Source organism: Rhinoderma darwinii, chromosome 7 (assembly GCF_050947455.1).
Source record: "Rhinoderma darwinii isolate aRhiDar2 chromosome 7, aRhiDar2.hap1, whole genome shotgun sequence".
Classification (NCBI taxonomy): domain Eukaryota; kingdom Metazoa; phylum Chordata; class Amphibia; order Anura; family Rhinodermatidae; genus Rhinoderma; species Rhinoderma darwinii.
In genome coordinates, this window is record NC_134693.1 from 21,044,265 (window position 1) to 21,065,172 (window position 20,908).

General features: G+C 37.8%; 1 protein-coding gene across 1 annotated transcript; it reads right to left on the reverse strand.

Moving 5' to 3' along the window:
• Nucleotides 1-817: 817 nt before the first annotated feature.
• LOC142657667 (vitellogenin-A2-like) lies at nucleotides 818-20,160 on the reverse strand. Its single transcript, XM_075832933.1, has 35 exons — nucleotides 20,112-20,160; nucleotides 19,854-19,874; nucleotides 19,141-19,292; nucleotides 18,300-18,551; nucleotides 16,918-17,082; nucleotides 16,689-16,837; nucleotides 16,055-16,205; nucleotides 14,677-14,834; nucleotides 14,315-14,474; nucleotides 13,649-13,774; nucleotides 13,183-13,401; nucleotides 12,852-13,075; nucleotides 12,656-12,753; nucleotides 12,202-12,326; nucleotides 12,018-12,119; nucleotides 11,802-11,921; nucleotides 11,514-11,703; nucleotides 10,692-10,785; nucleotides 10,283-10,468; nucleotides 9,574-9,721; nucleotides 9,029-9,248; nucleotides 8,766-8,938; nucleotides 8,167-8,640; nucleotides 7,800-7,847; nucleotides 7,378-7,491; nucleotides 6,371-6,583; nucleotides 6,130-6,272; nucleotides 5,250-5,388; nucleotides 4,832-4,967; nucleotides 4,205-4,391; nucleotides 3,825-3,919; nucleotides 2,703-2,800; nucleotides 2,047-2,206; nucleotides 1,462-1,614; nucleotides 818-1,070 (listed from the first exon to the last, which is right to left on the reverse strand). The coding sequence occupies exons 1-35, from the start codon at nucleotides 20,149-20,151 to the stop codon at nucleotides 967-969; spliced, it is 5,337 nt and encodes a 1,778-aa protein (XP_075689048.1). The 5' UTR covers nucleotides 20,152-20,160; the 3' UTR covers nucleotides 818-966.
• Nucleotides 20,161-20,908: the final 748 nt, after the last annotated feature.

The following is a 20,908-nucleotide window of genomic DNA, read 5'->3' on the forward strand; positions in this document are numbered from 1 at the left end:
CAATAGTAACATGACAGCAACTTAACAGTAATCAAAACACAATTCGTGGGACATGAGATGGTCCTTTCACTCTATGGGTGACCAGGTGACGGAAGAATCATCCCATGACAGCTAATATGGCATCTTTCAGCAGCATATAAGACGTCTGTTACTCTGACTTGACATAAGATAGCTGTCCATCGAAGTACTGTTTGGCCAACAGCTACCATCAGGGACGGACATAGCAGAGGGTTCCTGTGCAAGAACCATATATGGGCCCCTAGCTATCCAACCATAAAGCATCTCCCTTACCATAGAGTATCTCTCTAACAAGACATCAGTAATTGGGAGCTGTGAAATGCATTTGGTCAATCCTTTACATGCAATCTAATAGACAGTAGGATGTTACTAGCTACTTTTAAGGTGGCAGAGGGCCCCATTACCTGCTGGGCCCCTGTGCAGCTGCACAGGTCGCATATATCTTTTGTCTGCCCCTGGCTACCATCCCCAACTGTACTGCTAACATGGCCATTTAGCTCAGTTGAATTTGCCTGATATTTCTATAAAGGGAGGTATATGAGTAGCTGCCAGGTACATTCTGCATGGGTAGAATAATAGGGTTGGTCAGACAGGCTGAAATTTGGGCCGACAGGCCGTTCGTAATCTCAGCGGATCCCATAAGATTTCTCTACCACAATTTCATGTCCATAGCCAGATTTAGAGTAGTCTCTTCCTTCTAATATGACAACCAGCAGCAGAAGAATTTCATGAAAACTCTAAATTCTAAAAGGAGTAAATAAAACTCAAAAGAAAACGTTTTGTTTTGTGGATGCAAATATTTATTGAAAATTTCAGGGTTTAGAACGAAGAACTATACAGTTGGTTTAAAAGTGCGATTGGCTTGATTAGGGCTGACATTGCAGCTCATTCTTGTGCTAATGTTTAGTTACTAGGTATAAACAAGAGGGGGCAGATGCAGCATCAACGTTAACCCCTGCACTGGAGGGACTCGCAGGAACAGGAAGTGTGTGCTTCTACTTGCTCTGTAAAGTCTTCGGGCCTGTCAATCAGTGTCTCCTCTTCTGCCAGATCTGTAGTTGCACAAGAGACAAGTTATAGTCAGGAGTATATGTACAGATACATAGTTCACAATTTATAAAAAAAATATGTTGCTTAGTCCCCAGTGTAACAGAAGCTACAACGTTAAAAACTTCTCTAGTCTCCATTTTGTTGGGACTGAATGGGTAAAGGAGATCCCCTAGCTTGGGTAAGTCTTTAATACTGAAGTGCATCATTGTCCCAAATCAGGACTAATCTGATACCATACAAGACCAAGGAAAACCTCTCCAATGAACAGAGAATTTACAGTCTCCAAGAGAGTTGGGACCAATGGACTGATCTCTGAGAGGTTGATACCCGATAGCAATCCCACTACGTTATCGACAACCTTGAGCTCTATATTATCTATAAATCATAACTTACCAGCTGATGTGCAGTGGAAGCCGACAGAGACAGGGGTGGTGGCTGCTGGGGTACAACCTTTAGCGCAGCGCAGGACTGGGTGGATGGAATAACATTTGCTTTCCTCCCTTTCTGGTTTCTCAGTCTTCACCATAGAGCGATGAAGTTTGCAGGCTGTAAAATAAGGAGTATTTTATATACCACATAAATAAATTGAGTCTAGCACCAATATCTTTCCATACTCTTCATTAATGTGATAACGTGAGTGGACAGGTCACTGCCTCCCACAAAGTCAGCACACTCATCCCACACTGCTGCCATGATTCCCATCATTTTACTGCATATTCATCGATCCCAATATCCCTATATCTTAAGAAGAGTTGAAAATAGACTAAAAAAGGATGTAGCTGGGAAACAACAACCTTTTTACATCACTGACTTATTAAATAATTTCAACCATATTAAGATGCATATATTCCGTATAATTAAATACAGTGTTAGAGTCACATAATTTTATCAATCATATTGTATGGGGATACAGAACTGATTGAGTGGTGGCTATGTAAGCGTAATAATCTACAATGAAAACCACTAGTTATTACTTACTTCCTGAGCAGGCTTCTTCAGGCAGGATCCAAGAATGGCCGAAGCTTTCTTCATTCTTTGCTACTGATCCATCAGGCATCCTGAATTCTTGCTCTGTCTCATCGTCGTGGCGGCCGCAGATACCACAAGTCTGGCCTCTCATCCATACTGCTGTGTGAAGCTACATAAGAATAGATATAAATTACTGGGATATCTGATAATGTAGTGGTCTAGAAAGCCCTCAAAGAACCCTAACCCCAACTTCTAACATATAGTTATTGCGAGGGTTGATGATATAAGTTTTATGGGATGTAGAAGTCATAAAGGTTTTCAAGTGAACTCAAAGGGGTTCTTGGCTTTGGACAAACCCTATTTGTTAAAAGGGTCCCTTTATAATAAGTTGATCACAAAGTGTCCACCTGCTGTGACCCCAGCGATCAGCTGTAAAGTATGGGGAAACCTGGCAGTAGGTGTTCAATTTCCCTGCAGCGCCACCACAGGGGAAATTAGGCACTACACAGACAACCCATTGAAATCAATGTGTAATGCAGGACAGGTCCTCCTCAGCAAGCCACTCTGCACTCATCTAACATGACCCACTTCCACATGTGTAGTTGAGGACACCCCAAAAGATTGATCCATTGGACATTCTAGGTGTAAATATGTGGTTCCTTTACCTCACTTGACTTTCCATCATAAAACAATTCTTCAATACCAAACACTGGTGCAGATAGGACAAGTTTTCCGTCAATCTCTTCGATACGCACAGATGGATCTGAAATAGATTTTAGAATAATATGGTTTGTGATTACGGAGTCCTAATTCAATTAAATTGTTCTTTATTAATAGATTAATGGATTCCAGAAGAAAATATAAGTGTTATATTGTAATTAAAGGTTATTACAGAGTATGAGGACATTAGAAAGACATCAGATAAGGACCATATCCCTTGTCACTCTGGGATTGCTATTGTATATATAATATGATGGTTTTGATTAGTATTAATGTCTGTCAATATAATCACTTTAGTCTGATGTGAGTGTTATAACTAATAAAACACTTTGGACAGTATTGGATGTCATCTTGGATGTCAGACCCTGACACAATCATTTTATTACACGTTGTATGTTTTTGCAAGGTCATTCCTCTTCTTTAGGATTTTAATTATTCTTGGAAATTGATGTGGGAGAATATATATCTCAAGTATTATCAAAGCATCTATAACCCCCCACCACCCCATCAACTCATCATGGTTTGAAATGTGTGTGTGTGTGTGTGTATATATATATATATATATATATATATATATATATATAGTGTGTGAATGTTGTATATATGACGTGAGTATATGTTTCTATATAGTTGTATTTGTGTATATAGGGCGTGTTATGTTACAAGCATGATTTGAGAACTTTATGTTCTTTTTTAAGCATGGTGCATGAGTATGGTGGTATTATTTATACATTGAATTAAGGCACTGTATGGTGTTATTATTTGTATGGCGCTGTTAGTAGCGTATGGTTGTATTATTGTAGCACTGTATTGTGGGTTTTATGTATGAATTACATAATACAGTTACTGTATTTGGCCACTTTATGGTGGTAATATTTAAGCAAGCACTGGTGGTACTATTTTAGGCAGAAAGTGGTGGTATTATTTTTATACGCTATGATAGTATAATGGCAGTTCTGTGCCACTTAGTACAAACCACACAAATTTTAGCCACTTTGTCATAGCACACTAATGTATCCTCCTTGTATATACCTTTACTAAATCCAAAATCTTAGTGTCTTACTTACCCTGGCTAGGCTCATATGGGAGTTTCATCTTGGAAATTTCAATGTTATTAACCTTCACCTTTGGCTCTCCTGCTCTGCTGTACATATTAATATCACTAGGGAAGTGAAGAAAGTATATAGAAAAGTTTATTATGTAAAATATGATAATCTGTGCCAGTCCAATTGAATTGAAGCCCAAGGCAATTCACATGACTTTGCTCATTAATTTCTATCGGGGTCTTGCCAATCGCTTCTATCTGGGAGTTGTAGTCTAGCTCTGGCTTAATATAAACTGTAGTTCTGATATCAACTATAGTTTAATATAATGGCAATACAATGGTTATATAAAATACAGTATAAAAGTCACATGCACATCATTTACATAATAGGTTTCTACTTACAATTCTCCCAGCTTAATATTAATATCTTTGTGTTCTGGAGTCTCCAGGGAATTCTTGGCCATAATCAGGAACTTATTTTCTTCAGTACAGTCCTGAGCGAGAACGTGGTAGCAGTTTCCAGGCATTGTGTAGGCGTAGTTGATATTGTTAAATGTTGTTATCATGTTGTTGGTCATTGTACAGCTTCCTAGAGAGGTAATTGAAATGATAAAGGTATAGATTTTAGAATATATCTAGCTCATTAGCAATAGGGCTGGAGGTATTGGGCAACTGGGATTTCACAGAATTGCCCCGTAAGCTGAAATAGCCGGTGATCCCCAGTGGGCACAGGGTCTGACACAACAATGGGGCACAAAGGTCAAGCAGAAGACAACCCCATGTGGAGCTGACTTTGGAGCCAATCAATTGTCACTATGGTCTATTTCTCAGGGGTTGATCCACAAATAACCTATTAGATCTTATTGATGATAGGTCGAATGACTGCAATGACATCAACAAAGGTTACAATACAATTAAAAATGGAGTGTGATCCCTAAGAATAATTTCCTCTGATGGGACTAAAGAACCCCGGTCTGTCGCTATGTAGGATATATGCACACAAAAAATAAAATACATCATTAAACTTACCTTTAAGTCTGTCTGCTATTGAATTGTGAACATCAGCAAAGATATTCCAGGTTGGGACCTGAATGTCTGTGGGACTTGCGTGCCAGGCAGCAGTAACAGAGGCAGGGAGATTGAGGGCTTGATAGTAGAAAGTTCCCTGCATTACAGTAAACACATATCCGGCTTTAAAGGTGCAATTGTATAGGAATTTGAAAAGGGTTGTATAAGATAAGGAAAAAAGGTCTGCGTTGGTCTAGAAACAGCGCCACACTTGTTGATGGGGTGATTCTGGTATTGCAGCTCAGCCTCATTTAGCCTCAGTCTGCCTTCCTTTTGTGCCCTAATCCAAGGAGGGTCAGAAGGTCCCAAAGTGATATTTACAACAATGGGACAATCTCTTAGGTGACAATTCTATTTGGATAATTAATAGGGAGGTTACCTGTGGTACTTGGAAAACAACGTTCATGGTCCTGGGGTTGGAGAGGGACAGGACGAATTTAGCTTGTCTTGATGGGGTTCTCTGCATTCTGCTGGAGAATCCTAACAAATAGGCAGCTCCAGGAATAAACAAACCAGCTCTGAAAGTCAAAATTCATCGCAATTGAATATTATAGACAAATTGTTTAATTATTTTTGTATATTTATTTGTATTCGCAATGTTTATGTATTACTGTAATATAACACACATTTATGTTATTTATGGTTATTTTTATTCAAGTCTTCCATCCCTACATATCAAACCACAAAGGGACACTAAAGGCCATTTTACACCGGCCGATAATCGTTCGATACAGCGAGCGCCGATCAACGAGACATCGATCGTTTGGTCCTGTCACACGGAGCTATGGATGGAGATGAGCGGTCGTTACACCGATCGCTCGTCCCCATAAGTTACTATTATGTCGGCAGCGCGTCTCCCTGTTTATATAGGGAGATGTGCTGCCGACATGATAATATTTTACTTTTTTAACACGATACGATCAGCAGATGATTGTGCGTTTTCTCGTTCATCTGCTGATCGCTGCCCTGTTTACACAGGGCAATTATCGGCAACAAGCGTTCTATGAATGCTCGTCTGCCCGATAATCGCCCAGTGTAAAACCCCCTTAAATCTTAGAATAAAAAAACGGGGAGCCAACATTTATAGTTGCTGGTTTACAATACTTTCCCCAAGCTACTGAAAAAAGCAGCCATGCAGAAATCTTCATCTTCTGTCCTTCATCTTCAGCAGGATATTTTCATAACTTAAGGCTTAGGCTTAGTGCAAATATATGGATAATTGATAAGAGGAGCGAAACAGTATTTGAATATTGACTTACGTTTGTGCGATGGATTTTACTTTAGATGGGACTCTTGGCCAGTTAAATTTCAGTCTGAGAGCTGGTTGGCTGCCCCAACGTCCTGTTTCTGCCCATGCAGCGATCTTGTACTGTTGACAGTTCTGGCCCCATTTAATTTCGGCCTAAAGCACAGTATTTCTGGTTAGCTTTATATTATTTGTAGAAATATTGTGAGATTTATTGATATGTTATAAAGCTTTTATAGTATTTTGGATATTACCTGGGCTTCATTTTGGCTTTCAACTTGTGCATTCATGCATGCTCTCCAGCGGCTCTCTCCTGCAATGTCCACTATGTAGGCCTGAAGTTTAGGCTTGGATGTGTGATAGTCTCCATACACAATTATCTGATAACCCTGCTTCTTATTGTCAGCTCTGACAGCCTGAAGAGTGGCCACCCAGGAGGGAGATTTGTGTTCTCCAAGAAAACTGCCCTGAAAATAAAATTAGATATATTGTGAAGGGTTATAAATATTAACTTACTTCTTGGATTTACTCTTAAAGAGAGTCTTCAAACTCTCATCACTTTTTAAGACAACCATTTTATATGCAAAATGGCTCTTTGCGAGAAGGAAGAAAACCATCTCACTAGTGCCTCTACACTACTACTTACTACTGTCAATGGTCCGACCCTTTATAGAGCTTTGAAACATAACTTGGGTAGAGTTATTTTGCATACTTTTCCCAGGGAGCATTGCACTTAAGACTAACTACCAGCTGGCTCTCCACAAGGAGTATCAGTGCCTTCCAAGAACAATTTGATATGGGAAATCCAACCAACTCACTATAAGATCAACAAAATTCCACCATTTTTTATGAGGCAAAAACATTCAACATTTATGGCAGCCATATAATAACACAAACGTTAATAAGACACTACCCAAGTTATTTTCCTGCTATATTAATCCAGAGGAAGGTTCACTATTTTGTATGTTGTAATGTCATCATATTTTTGTGAACTCTACTAGAAGATGCACAAAAATCCGCCATTTTCTATAAAGCCTACAAAATTCCACCAATTTGTACAAAGTCACAAATATTCTACATTTTGTGTGAGAACTACAAAATCCCACCAGACTATATGAGACCTAAAAAATAATTTGACATCCAAAAACATTTTGAATCCTGAAAATAATAGAATAATGCCACGTTTACATGGTATATTCTAATTAGAAATAAGTATTTTTAGTTATACCATGGGTTTTTCCCATACTTGCATCATACTTACATGTGCCTTGGGTCTTCTATCTGATTCACTGCTACTGCTACTGCTGCTGCTGCTAGAACTGGAGCTGGAACTGGACTGTGATGCACGGATACGCCCAGACATTGTCCTGACATGCTGAGATAAATGAGAATGATATACCTTTAATAAGTTTGTAATATTATATGCCAAATACTCAATTACCTTCATTTCATTATATTTTCTACGCAAATATTTGTATAACTTTATGATATTTAGGCATCCTAACCTAGAACAATATACAAAAATGTAGAGACTCAATACAAAGTGCATTGTTAGTGGTCACAAGCGGTACTGCAGCTTTTATCTCCTTTTCATCCTCATTTTCCAGCACACTAATGATTCAGATTAAAATGTAAACCTATTTAGTCTTACTTGATATTCTAAAACACACTAAAGACCCATACCTCTTTATTAGGTCTCCTAAATCGTAGTGCATAGATTTCACGTTGAGCCTAGAAAGATAACAGGGATACATATTTAAAGCAGGCAGAAATAAATAATATTTTTTATTTTTTTATTTTTTTGCATTGAAATGATTTGTTTAAGATTAGAAAAATCGATCTGCTTTTTCCAGAAATAGCGCCATTTCTGCCCATGGGCTGGTATTGCAGTTCAGTCCTATTTACTTGAATGCGGATGAGCTACAATACAAGACATGAACAGATGTGGTGCTGTTCCTGGGAAAAAAAAAAGCAGATTCTTTTTCTAATCCTGGACTCTTTTAAATATATTACGTTTTAGTACTTTAATATGATATAATGGTGATAGTACCTGCTCATCATCATCATCATCACTGATGTAGTGACCGCCCCTTTGCTGCTTGCGTTTGTTCTGCTGGGTGATTGGCTGGTATTTTCTATCCTTCTTCTTTTGTTGGTTTGAGCTGCTGCTGCTATCGCTGCTACTACTGCTGCTGCTGCTATGGTTGTGTCCATGACCTCCTTTTCTGCTGCTACTGCTGCTGCTGCTGCTGCTACTACTGCTGCTGTCGCTACTGCTGCTGCTGCTGCTACTGCTGCTCTTGGGATTGTACTTATTGCCTCCTTTGTGCTGCTGATTTTCCCATGAATGATGTTCTTTTCCCGGCTGCTGCTTCTGCTGGTGGCGGCGCTGTTTATCATTTTCGGCGCTGCTGGATGAGCTGCTACTGCTTGATTGTTTATTCTTGTACCTTGCCGCCTCAACAACTTCTGCATCCTTACTAGGTTTCTTTTTTTTCTGTACACGTAAACTCTCATTTCTGGCCTGTAACATCATAATTAATAAATATTTATAGCATTGGCAAAATATCTCAGAAAATCTAATGATACTCCAAGATAACCATCTTGGATTAGGGGAAGGAGAAACACGTTCTACCCAAACTTAATTACCATGTGTTCCTTATCAATTCCAAGAATGGTCCTCAGCCTCTTATGAACTTCAGATTCCTCAAGATGTCCATCCTCTTTCTCTTCCAGGTCAGCCAAAGCAATTATTTTTGAGGCTGCTTTGGGTCCAGCAGTTATTTCCAGTTGCAATTTTTCAATGACTACCTCTTTCTGAGCTGGAAATGTAGAAGGAACGGAGGTTACTCAACATGGTGCCTTCAAAAGCGTCAACAGGCTGTAAGAAAATATATTGTGGGGTCACTTACTTGGTTTCACTGTGAGTTTTGTTTCATGTTCTCCTACAATTTGGTAAAACATAGTATGTTTACGTCCTGCAGCATTACGAGATTTGTGTTGTGCACAGAGCTGAATATTAACGTGGGGGATTCGAAGACAGAGGTGGAGATAGTTAGAAGGTGAATACTGATGTTGTCCTGTCTCTCCAGGATAAGCATATTTCTTGGCAATCATTTCTGAAGATCCCTCCTAAAAACACAAAAAAATTATTAATAAAAGGGTAATACTATGACTATCTTTACATTTTTTGATTTAAAACAAACCTTTAATTTACAGTGAACATTAGATCAAATCAAGATCTGATTGTTGATAATCAGGAAGCAATTCCCAAAAATGAATGCATAAATTCAGGGCACAAACTTTAAAAGAGCGCATATTGTTCATATATGAAGAAATCATCATCGTGGAACCTCGTCTGTGATGACCATATCTGAACGTGTATTCTTCAGGAGTTGTTTATATTTGGCCCAATAGGTTAAATTATCTGTTAAGTTTTACACCCTAAAGACATTACCATCATGCTAGTGCCTTCTGCTGAAGACTTTTCAGACTTTTCAAAATGTTTTTGCAGAATGTTCTGTTCGGCTCCCTTGGGGATAAGTGGTGTCTTCTTCATTGACTCCAACTCTTCCACATTTCTGGACACTGCAAACACCTGAGTTCTGTTGTTTAAAAAAAATGATGTAAAATATATGTTGAATAAAATGTTACTTCATGTATTTTTTTACTTATAAAACTAAATGTTGTACCAAGTATGCATAAATATGGACTTTGAAGGGGTGGTCTGGTTAATAGAAGGGACCCTTATCTCTAAACCAGATTCAAGAACACCTTTCACTTTGGAGGTTCGGGCACATTCATGCAGACAGCCCGTTGCTTTTAATGGGAACCGTGTAATACTTAATTTCTCCTGTGGTGGCACTGCAGAGAAATTGAACACTTGCTGCCGATTTCCCCCACAGTTTACAGCCGATCAGTTGAGGTCCCAGCAGTGGGACATCAGGTGATAAGCTAATTGTTGTGGGGCCCTTGTAATGAAAAGGGATTGTTCAACTCCTTTAAAAGTATTCCCTACTATTTCATTTGATTAATTTACTGTTGTCTTTGTTAATGGCCTTGCTTATATTGTACCAGCCACTCAAATCACTGTCACTCCTTGAATTCTCTATATGGGACATTTAGCAATGAGAACGACCTATTTTTTTTTTTTTTTCAGAATGTACCTTGTGATTATAATATCATTTTCTTGCTGGTTTGGTACAGTTTCAATCTTGATATTCTTCTCTTTGGCATCAATCTTTGCAGTGAATTTTGTTGGGGTGATGGCAAGCATCTTTGAATGAAATTCAATTCCAGATTGGATTATGTGTGTGTTTATTCCCATGGTTGCCACTGTATGCAATGAAATGCTGAAAATACGATAGACATTGATCAGTTGTTTCAAAGTATGACTTTATTTAATTTGTAAATTGCTAAACTAAATAAGAACAGGGAAGCGTTTATGGAATTGCCCCCATTTTCAATAAAAACTAGTATACAATGTTCTGTTATTGGAAAAAAATTATGTGAAAAATATATGGAATAAAATATTACTTCATGTATTGTTTTTACATAATATCTATGTAGACTAACCTTGGGGTTACATCAACACGCAGTTGGATATTGGATTGCAAAAGTTGGGCAACACTCAAGTCACTTGAAGGTGTTGGATTTGCTTTCATATCAACTGCAAAATAAAATGGAATATTCCTTCAGAATTAAAAGGTTAAAAGGCAGAATTTTTGAAAGTGATACGAGTATTTTTTTTGGTATATTATTATTAATTTTTTAAAAGATCAGTGGAACTCTATGGAGGACTCCACCATTGTGTACGCTAGTGATTCATAAACAAGGTTCCCTGCAATCTTGGAGTTCCTTGGAGCCTGGTCGGTGGTTTCCCAGAAGATATAAAGAACTGTCCCTTTTACAATTGGGATAAACTTTTGCATTTTTTGGATGGTATGGATGGTATGGAATACAAATGCTTGCATCCTTGACCAAATAAAGCCTTATCTTCCATATTATGCACAAAGGACCAGACTGCGATGTCAGCTTGCTAGGACAAGACCCAGCTCTTTGGAAAATACAATTTTACATAAAGGAGTTGAGGAAAAACCAAAAAATAAGACGACCATCTTCAAGATGAATGGATAAAACACAGAAATCCTGAACAAGACATTGAGAAGAATAAAGTCTTAAAGAAAAAAAACTAAAACTCTGGAGAAACACATAGTTATAGGGGTGCAGAGGTAGCAGTTGCACCCAGGCCCTGGTGCAGGAGGGGCCACAAAGGCCACTCTGCCACATAAGAAGAATGGTAGGTGGAGGGCACTGTTTAAAATTTTGCATTGGGGCCCAGAAGCTTCACGTTACGCCTTTGACAATGTCTATTCCTTAGACTGTAATTTATCTTACGGTTAACAGCAGCATTGCCGACAGCAGCAGAGTGTATGCTAAACTCAAGAGGAAGACCCATGGAAGTGGGTATGATGTGTCTAGCTTCAGCCAATAGAACAGGCTGTGCCCATTGTCCTACAAGTCCATCAAGAAGTTTCTGGATGATTTTCTTCATCATAGAATGACGGGAAGTTGGCTCCGTCAGTACCTAAAACATTGCAGAACAGTAAAAAGAATAAAAAAATCACTGATGGAATATGGCAAATGTTATCTATATATGGCCGATGGGTAGAAACTATATCTTACCCTGAAAGCGTTTTGAATGGTTTCCTTGGTGGCGTCATCGTAAAAGACTTCTTGACCAAACACCTTAACATTTGTTGAGATCAGAGGCACCTCGGATGGAAGATTTTTAAATCCGGTCAGCTGTGGAACATTAAATACAAATAAAAAAATATTTAAAAAATGCATTATTTATTGCATATGATAATGCTTAAAACAAGGCAAAACTGAAATACTCACAGCTTTGACAATCTTAATGATGTTTTTTTGCATGGAATACTGATTAAATTGAATGTTCTGTTTTCTGAGGACTTCTTGGAGGCCTTCAGCCCGTACAGCAAACTGGAATGAGGAGCAGATTATCAATGTAATTAAAATATAATAGATGTATTCACGTAACAAGGGCTGGGTCTGTTTAATTTACCTCAATAATATCTGTGCTTGCTCCAGCCATGTATCCACGGACTTTGACGATGATGGCAGCTGGCATTGTGGTGGTAGGACTGTTCAAAATGAGGATATTCGCAGTAGCTCCAGACATCAGAGGATCTGAAGAATAAAATATCAAAATAATAATATATTTGCCGCCAAATTGTACCATGAAAATAATGGGAAATTTAAAATATGAAAAGTGTTAAATATATTCTGTTTCCCCAGCCCTGAAAGCCTCATCGTCTATTCGACCCCCAAAGGCTCCCATCTTTTAAATATGGAGTAAAACCTCTCTAAAACCAAAAATTGCAGTGATAATGGTCTAGAGGGTTGTCCTCTCAAAGCAGAGGGACAATAAATATAGGAAATAAGGGAATTAAAAAGTAGTATGACTTTATTTGGCAATTACTTGTGCTCCATTTTCTTAAAAAAAACTGGTGACTTACAATTAAAAGCGTCAAGATGGATTACTTTGCTGTAGCGCATGCTCAGTTTGTCAAGCACTGGGTTCAGGATCTTGATGGCGACGTTACAAGCTGCATTCCTAAAGTCATATAAAGGTCAGTTTTATGAATATGGAAGAAAAATACTAAATTAGCTTACCGTCAACATCTAGGGTTAAAGTAAGTCATCCACACTTACAGTTCATGGAATTCTGGGACAGAGGCTTTGGTCAAGGCCTTCATGTAAGAGTAGACAAAACTGGCCAACTGCAGGTTCACTTTAGACTCCTTCTGTATGGCCTGAGCTATGGTGATCACAGTGGCAGCAGGTGGTCTAGATTCCAAGAGAACTGCAGAAGCCATCATTCGCACCTCAGTATGGACACGACGATCAATTAGGATACTAAGCAATATTTCCTGAACCTAAATAAAAAAAATTGCGTTTATAAAGGGTTTTCATGTATGATGTCTATTTATGACCTCGTATTTTAATAACTAATGGGTGGAGTTTATTAAAAAAAACTACTTACTCTCTTAGGGTCATCCTTGGCTATGTTCCTGAGAGCCATCACAGCATCAACTTTAACTCTCACTGGCAACTGGTAGGCGCTAGAGGAAAATCCTGGCAAGAATTTCATAATACGCTTGATACTTGCAACTTGACCAGCATTACCCAAAGCCTTCATTGCTAGGCTGATATCTTCAGCGCGAGCCTTGTTGGCAGCTTCGGCGGCAAAATCATGGAGGAGCTGAAACATTGAGAAAGGATTCATTTACATATTCAAGTTACAACATGGCAACCAATCAGATGTTTTATCTCATTGTCTAATATGAACAAGATTAATGAAAGCTCACTCATTATTGGTTGGTATGGGTTGATTTCAGGTCACTGACCATTTGCTAATATATTATGTCTTCCTGTCACATCGAGGGATACATTTTTGATAAATTCTATTGTAGAACAAACCAACCTGACTAACCTGATAAATCACTCACCTGTAGGGCTGACTCTGGACATGCTTGGGTAGTTGCACAGTATTTGTTAACCATTGTACCATAGGACAACATGGCTGCCTTGAGCAGTGTGCGTGAATTCTGGACTCTGGAATCCTCCACCAGTTCCTGTTAGTAAAAAAAAAAAAATTATAAATTTTCTGAAATAGATAACTTGAAAAAGACAATTTTTTTTTAAAATTCATTCTTCACATATTCTGTTATTTTACCCTAGAAATGTTGCTGTTTTTTTTATTAATTACTAGGGGTTTTATCTTTTTTAAAGAGACACTGGTATCTCCATTTGATAAATTATGTTCCCTTTCATCTGCCAGAGTGAGGCTGACTAATGTTTCGCAATGGGATGACTGAGAGGAAGTCCAAAAATATCTCTCATAGGTCTAGTTCTCCAGAATATCTCCATACATAGCTATTTATTAGCAACTCTTCTTTTAGCAACTCTTTTATTTTAGGTTTAGCATTTCCTTACAACCAAGATACTGATATTCATCAGTGCTATAGATTCATTGAGTGCAATCAAAATTTCCTCACTATTATGGAAATGATAATATCCAAATACTCATATTTATCAGACTTCATGCAAATATTAGCAATGCTGAAGTATTGTAGCGGAACTATATTTATTCTCAAATAAGAAAAAAGACTCACAGCTGCAATCTGAAGAGCATTCTGGCTGGCCCGTGTATGCTGCATGGCAAGTGTGATAGACAAGGCTGCTTCCTGGGTGCTCTGGCTTGGAATATTATGCTTTACGACCTTAAGAGACTCAGTTGAACCAATCAGAGGGATTGCTTTTATCATCCATTGCCTGAAAAACACAACCATCAAATACATTGTTATGCATCAGTAAAAAAGGAAATCTGGGATAGGGTCTTATTACTAGCTAGAAATTAAAGGAGTTGTCTGATTTAGAAAACCAAGTTTTAAATACCATATTAGGGAATGTTGAGCTAATAGAGAGACATAAGAGACTGGACCATTAGAGGATAACAGGCCCTCCATGACCTTACCTGTACAGAGGTTTGTCGGAGTACTGCTTGTAGATGGCCTGAATGTTATCAGGGTTTATGTCTCGTAGGAGCTGGATCAATTGCAGGAATTTAGCTGGAGCCTCTCCCTGTACCTCTTGTTGGTTGTTCTGTACCAGACGGTGCAAAGTATCTGAAATCTGGGAATTAAAGAGTAAAGAATATTATTGTTTCTAACTATTCTTGAGTTATCTATGCTATCACGGAGCAGTATGTTCTAGATGTCCCACGATAGGACATTACAAGACCTAGTAGGGACATTTGCGTGTAGCTATATGATTCTCAATCACAGCTTTGACTACATTGTGAAAATAGGCTCATGGTCTCACCTAAACTCTTTTATGATGAGGTCCATAACTTGACTTGTAGTTGTAGGTTCACCTCAAACTCTAGTTTCATAGTCTCTTCTGTAACTTTAGTTTCGTAGTTTCACCATGGCTCTTGTTCTCACTTCACCCATGGAACTAAGCTCAAGTTTTACCCATGACTTTAAGTTCTAGTTTCATCTAAAGCTCTAGATTCCAACGTTACCCATGACTCTATGTTCTAGCTTCAACCATAATGCTATGTTTTAGCTAGTGAATGTAAGTACTTCACCAGAGGCCCTGGGCTCAGAACTTCTCATGTGACTAGGTTCTAATTTCATCTTAAGCTCTTGGTTCTAGCTTCACCCATGACTTTAGCTTCTATTGTTACTCATGACTCTATGTTCTGGCTTCAACCATAAAGCTATGATTTAGCTTGTGAGTCTAAGTAATGGCTTCACCAGAGACCCTTTGTTCATAGCCTCTCCTATGACTCTAGGTGTGTAGCTACACCATGACATAAGTACTCATTTCCCCATGGCACTAAGCTCTAGTTTTATCCATGACTCTAGGTTCTAGTTTCATCTTAAGCTCTAGGTTCTGGCTTGACCTATGACTTTAGCTTCTAGCGTTACCCATGACTCTATGTTCTAGCTTCAGCCATAAAGATATGTTTTAGCCTGTGAGTCTAAGTAATGGTTTCACCAGGGGACCTGGGCTCATAGCTTCTCATGTGACGCTAGGTTCTATCTTCACGAATGATTCTATATTTATAGCTTTATCTGTAACTACAGATTCTACTTTCACCTGTTCATGGTTTGTGGCACCTGTAAATCCATTCTTAGCTTCATCCAATATTTTTAGTTTTTTAGCCTCACCTCACACTTTATAGGTTTATGTATGACTTTCTTAGTGCTATCTCTGTCTAGAATTTTTAGCGTCTCCTTTGACAGCAGGTTCATAAACTCATCAGTGATGATGCTAGGTCAACATTAGCACTAGGGAATCCTATTTCTTAGCAACACATGACTTTGACTCTGAGTTTTGCACCTCACCTGAGACTCTAGGTTCTTGGCCTTCAACAAGTGAATTGGCATCTGGGAAATTTCAGCGCCAAATTTGTATTTCAATCCTCCGCGGTTTTCTAGTTGCACACGTGGCTCACTCACCCTGCTGGACTTGATCTCTTTCAAGGTGAGGACTTGTCTGGAAATTAAAAAAATTATGTTATTTGTTCTATACAAAATAAGTACTGGTATGGGATAAAATGGCACTCTATGTAGGTTCATGTCAGGCCATGTGTATACAGTAGTGAGCACAGATCAACATCTTTTCCAGCTCAAGTTCTAGGTCATATTGCTAGTTTATGCAACTACAGTTCTAATATGTCACCTAGTATCATGGTATTGCTGGTCCACCATGAAAATAACGTGTATTATATTTCCAAAGTCACAAGGTGCCACCCTGTACACATGTAGAATTGTGTTTCTCAATGATTTACCCTCCCAAGACTGCTTCCTTAGCTTGTTCTTCATCTGAAGACACAATTATCTCTATGGTGCTCATTGATTACATTATTTGCCCACTTATATATTTACTTTCCTTTAACCCTTTATAAACATTACAACCCTCCGATGTTTCCATGTTATTAACCATGTGATAATAAGAGTGCTTTGGTATATACTCAACCTGATTTCCGTAAGAGCAGCTCCATAAAGTTCATGGAAAGGAGAATACTGGAAAACTTCCTTGGCCTTAACTTCCTCAATGACGGATCCTTGGGCCCTATTCCTAATTCTGTATGTGCTAGTAAGCACACCACGCAAGTGCCTGGATTTCTGAAGAGAGTAGGAATTAATGAACATCTAGGATTTTCAAGCCTCAAACTGCCTTAACTTGCATATGAATTGACATTTACCTGTTGGCATGCTCTGCAAGGTTCAAGGAAGGTCAATCCAATTCTCTTTACTGCACGGTCTTCACACTTTTCAAGGTCCCGGGATTTAATAACAATGATGGAATTGGACTTCTTGTCATCATCTTGGATCAGATATCTTGTTGGGCACTTTCCAGAGATACAATCCTATATGAAGAAACAATAATTCTCTTAATTCTATTTTGGATATAGGTGAGAATATATCAGTGGAAAATATCAGGTATGGTGCTTAGAGATAGCTATGTCCATGAACTGGATGTTCTTCATTAGTACCTACAGCATGATTTCAAGTGTTGTTTTTTTTAATCAACCCACTTAATGTAGGCTTGATCAACTTAAAGGCATATGTGGCCAACTTTTTTCCACCAGCCAAGTTAGCAATTTCGGCGAATATTCAAGTCGGTTTTATCATGTATAAGGTGCTATAGGAACCAATGGGGTGGATAATTTTTTTTAGGTTTATTTTCCTGTGCATTTATGCTACTAAATACCCTATATTGGATTATTAAAGTGGCAAACTCCACTTTCGAACATTATTTTATAAAATGGCACAGTCAACATCTACATAAAATGTTAAGAAACTTTTTTAATACTTTTCTGTACTGAGGTTCTACCACATTTCATTGACGTTTTCATTTTTATTCATGTTTAAAGAGGACCTGTCACCCCCCCTGACATGTCTGTTTTATTAAATACTTGTAATTCCCATAAAATAACGATTCTAGAGAATCTTTTCTAAGAATTATGCATTGTACCGTTCCTCTGTTATTCCTCTGAGAAATTTATGAATACATTGACAACCTAGTGTCTCTTCACAGTCTGACACCGTCCAATCAGTACTCAGTCTCAGACTGTGTAGGGACACGCCTCTTTGACAAGGAGCGTGGTAACACTTAGTTGTCAATTTATTCATAAACTTCTAGGAGGAAAAACAGAGGTGCGACACAATGTTCTAAGAAAAGATTTTCAGGATTGTGATTTTATGGGGAATACAATTATTTACTAAAACAGACATGTCAGGAGAGCTGACAGGTTCTCTTTAAAGCTATATTCAAAATTCTGATGTGTTCATGGTAATACAAAGCACTGCAGTGTGGGAGCTCAGATGACAATTACAAAGTGAAAACTAAACCATTGGGTCACATGCCTGACAGCAGAGTGGAGACAAATTGCTGTCTGTTTCCAAGGGCAACCAACATAATTTTGAAAGCAGCTATATATATGAATATAGAGACTTAAAATAACTAATAATTGGTACAAAAACTATAATTATAGGTATTTACAAAGTTACTAGATTCTATGTATATATTAAAACTATAAAATAGAAAGATGTAAAGACTGAGTAAAGAATATAATGTACAAACCTCATCTAAGTCATAAACATTCTGGGACTTTCTGACATGGACTTGAAACAGATTGATTATTCCTCTAATGATGTTGACCACTGTACTTGAGACACCCTCTGCAGCAAACACATCACCAACCCGGCCATCGTGGTATTCAAACTTAAAAGGATGTTTGATCTGATCTTGATTGGCTTGGGTCAGTTTTATGGATCGAGTGAAAGGATCTCTTGGCCATTGACCATTGTATTCCTTTACGTCAAGGTTTCGGATCTGTGAGGAAACATAGATGAAATAGAAATTTATAAGAAGCAGTTTTATAATTCAAAATCTACTTTTTATTATCCCTCCTTGTACAAAAAAATGAATGGAATAAATGTATATTAGAACCCAAGGATCAGTCGCAGCTCATATTTCTTACATCAACAGGCCTGAAATTCACATTTAGGCAAATAAGGTCTGTGCTTTGGGGGCAAATGCCAATGAATAGGTAAGTCTACTACATATCAACTCAATTAATATATGTTCCTTCCTCAAAAAACCAAGTACAAGTGAAGAAATTATATATGTGGCTATTTATTAATTGAGCAAGACATTTAGAACCACACGTATCAAAAATGTTTTGTAGGATAAAGGGAACTTGTGGCCCATGGCAGCCAATTCAAGTATTTTTTCCCTCTGAGACACTAGAGATATGCGTGAGCCAAACTGTTCAGATTATTACTAGATAGTTTGTGAAAGATGAAGATACAAGATACCTGGTTTTAAGCGGCTTGTAGGGCAGAAGGGGGCAAGTAGTCATAGTTTTGTATGTAGACTAGATTGATACAACCACAACCAGATCCCTTTTCTCCATTATTACCTTCAGGATGAATGTTCTCTGCGCAAAGCCACTGATCTCAGCCTCGAAGTTCAACTTAATTCCAGCCTTTGTCAAGCCATTATCTGGCAAGCCGCTCAAAGTAATTGCTTCATAGTTGTACACGTAGGTCTTGCTTGGGTTAAGTAGTTGTTCTATAAATACAGGGCAAAACTTTTTAGCTACAGGGACACATGCCAACGAGTTTGTTATATTATTCTGGTCAGTCTTCATTTATTGGTAAGTAATCATTCTTAAAGGGGGTTTCTAGTTTAGAAAACCCATTTTCAAATACTATTTTAAGTCATTCTGAGTTAACATAGGGGAGCCCCTCATTCGGGACTTCCATTAATTAGCGGGAGGAGAGAGTGGTTATAAAGCACGTTCATAAACTAATTTCAATGAGAACTGTGTAATGCTCCATTTCTCCTCTAGAGGCAGCGCCGGGTTCTCTCACAAATTACAGCTGATCGCTGGGGCGTCCCAGCAGCAGGACACCTTGTGATCAGCTATTATTAGGGAATCCTCCTAACGAAAAGGGATTGTACAAAGTGGGGAGCTGTAATTTAATTACAATACCAACTAGGATACTTTTGCGTACAATGATCTTGTATGGCCAATTTCAATCTATAATTCCAACTATGCTTAAAAAACGTTTCAAATACTAAGGGTGGGTTGAATTATTATTTTTTTAAAGTTACAAATATAATACTTACCGTTTTGTGATTTTTCACTACCTGTAAAAATGAGACAAGATGAAGGAAATTGTGTTAATATTATACATGGCAAATTATACAAGTGGCAAATAATATATTATGTACAATATATTCACTATAAATATTAGTAATATAATATAATGCTACATTAAGATCTAAATGTTTCAAATATATTTTGGTCTTAGAAAACAAATTAGAAATTCTATGTCTAAAATGTTTTAATAATCTATAAGAGCTGAATCAAGTATTGCCACTCACCCGCTACAGCGAGCAGTAGTGCTAGGATGATTCCCCTCATGACGATGGTGAATACCAAACCTCCAACAGCCTGGGGTATTTATACCTGAACTTTCTGGAACACGTCATCTTGGAAACGATCACTACTGGTAAATAATCAACTTTCTTCTAATTAGCCAAAATTTGTTTATGCAACTAGCGTTATTTATAATTCTATAATATATTACCACGATCCAAAAGATGGAAATTAAATCCTAATAGAAATGAAAATGTTTACGTTTTAATTAAAGTTTATTATAAAAATATTTTTTTTAGTTTTATAAAATTGTAATTTGCAGAAGGTTAATCATTGGGCAGGTCAGGATGACTTTGTTTGCTCTTGGTCACAGTGACAGAATACATTGCATCTAATCTCACTGATAAGAAATGTAAAATAATTTTGCCAAAACAATTTGTACTCCAAAATAATGACCATTTTACTTCCCTCTCCATTTTTGTTGTAGCTATCACCAGTACATCGTGAAAACTGCCATTTTGTTTTACCGACATGGAAATACAATCTATCTAGGTACCTTGTGTGTGAATACTGGTCAAACCCCGCCTCATGCCTTGAACCTCAGTAGATATGAATGAAATGAAAAAAAAAAATCTCTCTATTAATAAAAAAAACAAAAAAAAACAAAACAAATAATTGTGATTTGCTATTAATCTCGTGAATTGATAGTTCATTCTCTTGTCAACAGCTGCATTCTTCTTCTGGGTTAACATGTGTGGTTTTTGCTGTGTTTTTTTCGGAAAATTTTTATGAAATTTCGCTA